The 7,019-nt window shown below is 41.4% G+C and overlaps 2 protein-coding genes across 2 annotated transcripts; both read right to left on the reverse strand.

The window, feature by feature from the left end:
- Positions 1-455: 455 nt before the first annotated feature.
- LOC128260607 (probable pyruvate dehydrogenase E1 component subunit alpha, mitochondrial) lies at positions 456-2,964 on the reverse strand. The gene is made up of 2 exons (XM_052993749.1): positions 2,651-2,964; positions 456-1,994 (listed from the first exon to the last, which is right to left on the reverse strand). Exons 1-2 carry the CDS (start codon positions 2,768-2,770, stop codon positions 618-620), a joined length of 1,497 nt encoding a protein of 498 aa, XP_052849709.1. The 5' UTR covers positions 2,771-2,964; the 3' UTR covers positions 456-617.
- A 514-nt stretch (positions 2,965-3,478) lies between these two features.
- LOC128260608 (pyruvate dehydrogenase E1 component subunit alpha, mitochondrial) lies at positions 3,479-7,015 on the reverse strand. Its single transcript, XM_052993750.1, has 5 exons — positions 6,751-7,015; positions 6,515-6,583; positions 5,246-5,810; positions 4,442-4,764; positions 3,479-4,027 (listed from the first exon to the last, which is right to left on the reverse strand). Exons 1-5 carry the CDS (start codon positions 6,808-6,810, stop codon positions 3,845-3,847), a joined length of 1,200 nt encoding a protein of 399 aa, XP_052849710.1. The 5' UTR covers positions 6,811-7,015; the 3' UTR covers positions 3,479-3,844.
- Positions 7,016-7,019: the final 4 nt, after the last annotated feature.

Raw genomic sequence — 7,019 nt, forward strand, 5'->3', positions numbered from 1 at the left:
GAAGACACATTTTATATCCCAAAAAGCATGGCCAAACTAAGCTTTCAACAGTGAACACACAAAATAATGGCAACATTGACATTGCTAAGTAAATAGGGATTGCCTAACCATATTAGGATAATTTAAGACAAGATTTCATAAAGATCAGTCATTCATAAGAAATTGTTCAAATCATTTCTAACTTTTTATCCGATTTAAAGAAATATTTGCCTTTATGCCTTTTACATAAAATGTTAATTTTAAAGCATTGAAAAACACCAGTACACATCAATGTTTAGAAGTAGAGATCATAGAGACCAGCCTTTTATAACAAGTTGTTAAACACAATTTTTTTCGATTTAAATAATTATTAAAATTAATATGTGCCTTTGACTTTAAAAAAATATTAATGCATTGAAAAACACAAGTTCAGATCAATGTTTAAAAATAAAAATAAATAAATTCTGTAGTGTATTTAGTGTAGTTAGTTCCTTTAAAAACGGAAGTTAGTTTATTTGTACAAACGATTTTTGTCCACATTAAGTGATTTGTACTGTAATTTAAATACATTTTGGTTTAAAAATCAACTAAAGCACTTGGGCAAACTTTCTACTTGGTTGTGAACTGCGATGTGAACATTACTTTTTGGGTGCAGGTGGTGCTGGTGCTTTGGTGGGTGGTTTCTGGCCGGGTGGTACAGCAGCAGGAGTGGAATTCGGTGGCTTTGCGGCCTCGGAAACTGGTGGTTTGTCCTTTTTATCGCCAGTTTCGTTGGGAGCTTTGCCATCCTGGGGGGCCTTGTCATCTTTAGCCGATCCTTTGGGATCTTTAGCAGCCTTAGCAGGAGCCTTGCTATCCTTCTTAGCCTTAACTTCATTGGCCTCCTTTGCTTCTTTTTCGACAACCGGCTCCTCTGTAATCTCGCTGGCCGGCGTCTTTTTGGGCTTGCCAAAACAAACTTCCGACAGTCTGATGTGCTCCAGATGATATCCGGATACGCCACGGATCTTACCATCCACATTCTTGGCATATATGTCGGTGTGGAGCTCGTGCAGATCCGCCTCCTTGTCGGCGGCAGCCCTTTTGCACTCCTTGTCGACATGCTTCTTGGTCCTGTCCTCCAGAATCTTCAACTCCTCCTCATTGGCAAGGCATAGTTCGATTATTTGGCTGCGGAAACTGGCGATCGGATCGCGATTGTCCCTCACCGCCTGGATCTCCTCCCTTGAGCGATACGAGGTGCCCGGATCGGACATTGAGTGGCCAACATACCGGTATGTGCTCATCTCCAGGACAATTGGCCCCTCGCTGAGGGCATAGTCCACGGCAAACTTGGTGGCACTGCGCACGGCCAGCACCTGATTGCCATCGACCCAAAGACCCGGGATATACTGACCCCTCATATAGAAGTCCGTCATGGCCGAGGCCCTCTTCTCGTGCGTGCCCATGCCATAGTGATTGTTCTCACAGACGAAGATGCAGGGCAGGCACCACAACTTGGCCATGTTGAAGGACTCGAAGACTTGGCCCTGATTGGCCGCACCATCGCCATAGAGCACCACGCACACCCCATTGTCGTTGCGGTAGCTGTGGGCCAGGGCCACGCCCGTGCCCACCGGAACCTGGGCGCCCACTATGCCATTGCCGCCATAGTAATTCTCACCGTACATGTGCATGGAGCCACCTTTTCCCCGGCTGCAGCCCGTTCGCAGGCCCAGCAACTCGGCCATTATCTCGTACAGGGACACGCCCATTAAATAGGTCCAGGCGTGGCATCGGTAGGCGGTTATCACCGAATCGCACTGTCGCAAGCACTGCTTCATCCCGACGGCCACCGCCTCCTGACCCGTGTACAAGTGACAGAATCCGCGGATCTGGCGCTGCTTGTAGCTGTTCCCAGCCACCGTCTCGAGGCGCCGCAACTCCATCATCTTGGTGTACATCGCCAGAGCATCCTCCCTCGACAGCTCCACGTCCATCGTGGGTCCCGTCTCCAGATCGTAGCACTTGAACGTCTGCAGTGGTAAAGAATACCATTTCATAATGATTCGGTTAAGGCTAATATAATATATACATTTAATAAGCTTCCCTTTTTCAGGGAGCTTCATTATTGGACCATGAAAGGATACTTGGAAAACAATATATTTTTCAAACTCAGTAACGCTCGACCGTCTATTATGCACAAGCTATACTTAATTTCGATTGATGTTATATATAAATATAAAATATAGTACAAAACCATGTTGCATTTAAAGTGACATTATGATTATTAATTCTGATTCGTTTGGTAAAAAATATACGTTTAATAAGAATTCATAACGATAAGTTAATTTTAGGGTGTTTTATAATTTGAAACTTTAGGGAACTTGGAAAACATTATGTTTTTCCAAGCTGAGTAATATTGACACCCTACTTATCAATGGCAATACTTAATTTTGTAAGTGCATCCGTTGTTTTATGTCATAAATAGTTTAGTTTCGGGTTTACAAAACAACAAAATAAAAACAAAAATATTTATTAAACGGAACTTGTGCTAAATCATGAAAAAGCAATTGGGAATTATAATGAAGGGCGCCAACTCCCATATGGTCTCCTCTTAAAAGTTAAATAAAATTTAAACATGTAGTAGAAGCTCAATAGCTTTCATCTGCTTCCAACTTGATCCACTTACATTTTCAAGGGTCAGGCAGCTACATTTTTGGCGCTTGAGGATCCTGGACTGGATATTTGCAGTCAAAGAGGAGCGGACACCGCTCCATCTCGTCAACGAGCGGAGTGGACTGGACCTCATCGTTGGACTCCTAAATGAATGGACACCTGAATGAGTCGAGCTGCCGCGTACTTAAATTTTGAAATTTTTCGTAAAAATGTGAGGCTTTATACGATCACTTAGTTATTGCTAATAAACAAAATAAGTAAACGACATTAAAAGCAAATGAAAATCGAGCGAGATAGCAACTGTCACAAAACCGACAGAGATGCAAACAAAATGTTTGCCAAGATTGTTAATTTCGCAAATAGGAAAAGTTCCTCAAAATCTTTTATTGTAATTGTAATTTGTAATTCAATAAAATTCGTTGCAGTAAAAAAAATAACATACATTTAAGATGATTTAAAGATCGTTAATCAAATGACATTTAAGGAAATTTTATCAAAATTTACCACATTAAAGTATTTAAAAAGCTCTACGCTGACCTAGTTATCCAAAATAAGGTATTGTACTATGCCATATTTCCCCAACAAAGAACATGTAAGCTACTTTTCAAATATTTAAAGGTAATACATGGGTTTTGAAATTTGAAAAAAATATTTTTTCTTTAAATTTTTCATCGCATTAACACTATCGAAATGTAAATTTCGAATCAAATTGTCAATAGTTGCGGTTGCTACACTTTCAAAACCCATGTTACTCCTTTAAAGTATTTGTGATTCCTTTAAGACATCATATTTAGCACCTCTTTCAATTCCATCTTCTTTTAGTTAGTAAGTTACAACTACATTTGATTAATTTTTCTAGGTATGTATATTTTAAACAATTTACACCTCGCTTTATCCTTATTGAACACGTTCGCAATATAATAATATCCAATGCATTTCCCAAGAGTAATGTGGTGCGCTACGATGTGGTTGGAGTGCTCCGATTAGCTAAGCTTTTGTGGGTCTCTTTTGGGTCCGATCTACGGGGTTCTCATCATTCAACATTCGGCTTAAGAGCTAGAGATTTCGCTTGTGTCTAGAGTGTCTGAGTTGTGTCTTCGTGTCTGTCTGTGTCTGTAATTGGTTTTGTTGGTTGGTGTTTTACTTTTCCTTCGATTTTGTCTCTTGTGAGTTCCCGAACAAGATTCGTTGGCCCGTCGTTATTGACTTAGTGATTGACGCCCTTGCGCTCCTGGATGTGGTCAATGTCGTAGGCGATGGTGCCGCGCAGCTTGGGCTCCAAGTTGTTGGAGTAGACGTCCGTCCAGAGGTGGCTCACGCCCAGTTCGGAATCCGATTTGGCGAAGGCGGTGGCCTCGTCGACTTCCTTGCGCACCTTCAAATCGATGGCCTGCAATATGGATATTTGTTTTAGATTACATTTAACAATATTAAGAAGCTTAGTTTTCATCTACGCCTGAAATACCCTTGCTTTAGTTAAGTTGCTAACAAAAAACGAACTATATATTTTATTGTTACCAAAGACTGTTATTAGTTAAAGAATCCTCTAGAATTTAGTCATGTAAATATAGTCATTTAAAATACATATAAAGGCAATAGTTAACTTAATACTTTGGAAAATACATATATCATGAATCACCTTTCTAACAATATAGTTGAATTTCAAATATTCATATTCAAAATTGTACTATGAAGCTTTAAAAACATAGAGAGTAGCTTGCAGAAAAACAAAGATTTCTGACTTTCTTAGCTACACATACTGATCTACATAATACGTGTCTCCTAAAATCCATATCAAACGCACCTTGACTTCATCGGTGGTGATCAGACCCAGCTCGATGCACAGCTCCTTGAAGGAGGTGATGGGATCGCGCTTCTGGCGCACCTCCTGGATCTCCTCGCGCGTGCGGTACGAGGTGCCCGGATCGGACATCGAGTGTCCGGAGTATCGGTACGTATTGGTCTCCAAGACCAGAGGTCCGTGGGTGTTCACATAGTTGATGGCGAACTCGGTGGCACTGCGCACGGCCAGCACATCCATGCCGTCCACCCAGATACCGGGCAGGGCGTCGCCGCGAGTATAGTAGTCCGTGTTGCAGGAAGCACGCTCCGAGCTGGTTCCCATGCCTTTTGGAGAGGAAACAAAAAATACTCGATTAATACGGATATTTGTTTATGAAATTACTCCTTCAAGAAGCTAGGAAATATCTCAAAAGACGGTGTAGCAGCTTTACTTTGAAAACTGCCGCTGCGTCGTTTGCAACCAGCTTAAGCTTTATAGTTATACAACCACCGAAGTTGCTGTTCTCGATTAAATTACGTTTTTGTTAATAAATTTACTCCTTCAAGAAGCTTGGAAGCAACCCAAAACGCTTGTAAACGGTGAATCAGCTGTATATTTAAAACTGCCGCTGCATCGTTTACAACCAAATTAAAGCTCTATGGTTTTACAACCACCGCAGTTGTTTTTCTCGATTAATATAGGTTTTTGTTTATGAAATTAAGACTAACTAGTTTAAGGAGATAAGAGACAACTCAAAAGACTGGTAAACGCTGAATCAGCTGTATCGTTTACAACCACTTTAAAGCTTTTTACTTATACACCCACCGTAGTTGTTGTTCTCGCAGACGAAGATCACGGGCAGTTTCCACAGATACGCCATGTTGTAGGCCTCGAAGACCTGTCCCTGGTTGGCGGCACCATCGCCATAGAGTGCCAGGCACATGCCGCCATTGCCCTTGTACTTGCAGGCCAGACCAACTCCGGCTCCCAGAGGAACTTGGGCACCCACGATGCCGTTGCCGCCGTAGAAGTTCGGCGCGTACATGTGCATGGAACCACCCTTTCCACGGGCACAACCGCCCTGGACACCAGTGAGTTCCGCCAAAACGCCAGCGGGCGAGACGCCCATCAGGTAGGTCCATCCATGGACTCGGTATGCCGATATGATGTTGTCCACATCGCGCATCGCCGCCTTCATGCCAACGGCACAGGCCTCCTGGCCGGAATACAGATGGCAGAAGCCACGGATGATCTTCTCCTTGTAAAGATTACCCGCCGCCGTCTCCAATCGCCGGATCGTCTGCATCTGTGTGTAGTACTTGAGGGCCTCATCCTTGGTCAGTTTGACTTCCGTGGCGGGTCCTTCGTCGAGGCGGTGCAGCTTGAAGGGCTGCCAAAATTGGAACAAACATATATATATAAAATGAGATGCATTCAGTTTTAGATATTTCCTTATATTGGCATTTGTATATTTTTACAATCTTCGCTCGTAGATAATTCAATTTTATTTATTTTAATAAAAACATATAATAATAAACATAATAACCTTATACAAAATATGAAATCTTTATCTTGTAAATTACTAAGAAATTCTTCCAGGATCTATAAACTTTTTTTGGTTAAAACTTGTATTTTATGAAACTAAATAAAAAAATGTTCCGGTTTTTTTTCGGAAGTACTCCACAAAAATTACCTAGCTTTGGTTTTTTTTTGCCCATTCTGATTTATGATGGCTTATTTATGGCGTGAGAATCGAGTCAACGTAAACAGAGAGAGAGAGAGAGAGGTTGAGAATCGGGGGATCTGAGATAAGACTTAATGTTTTATAGTGCGTGAACAGTCACGCGGCGGCCACGCAAAGAGCAGACGGTGATAAAGAGCGTGGGAGATGGAAAACTATAAAAAAAAAGATTACTTCGTGACCTTGTCATTTGAAAATTAAATTGACCGGCAAAAACGCAACCCTGCATTTTACACACACATACCAAAATGAACCGTTGCTATCTGCCAGAAAGCGCATTATGTAATCTTTCTTTTTTTTTTTTTTTTTTTGCATTTCATATATAGTTAATATTCAATATATAAAGTACTTACCCGGTTCACTGAGATGGTGGCCTCCGTGGCATAATTGTTCGATTTTGAAACACCTGCTTGGGCTGCATTCTGGAATAGACCGAAAAAACGACGATGAATATCTTCCATTTCCGATGTTGTTGTTATATATCCTCCTGTTGGTGTTGTTGTTATGCTTTTTGTTTTTTTTTTCGGGTTCGTTATTTTGGTAGTTTCAAATTAGTGATATTAGTGGGTGTAGAAAGGGGTTTACGTACTTTTTGCAGTTGCTTAACAATAATGGGCAATTCGCTAACGCGTGACAGAGTACGCAACATATTCGCTGTTTTTCTTTTCTCGTTTGACTGATGGAAAAATCGGTTGTGAATGGGCTTCCTATATAATGGGTTTATCCGGATCTAATCACACGATTTATCTGTCTCAGTCGCACCGCCGCGCGTCGTTAAAAACCGCAAAAAAAAGTTGCGATTAGTTTACCAACTTCTATATTGCACAACAACAGTGTTACCGCGGAGAAAATATACCA

This window comes from Drosophila gunungcola, assembly GCF_025200985.1.
Source record: "Drosophila gunungcola strain Sukarami chromosome X unlocalized genomic scaffold, Dgunungcola_SK_2 000034F, whole genome shotgun sequence".
Lineage (NCBI taxonomy): Eukaryota > Metazoa > Arthropoda > Insecta > Diptera > Drosophilidae > Drosophila > Drosophila gunungcola.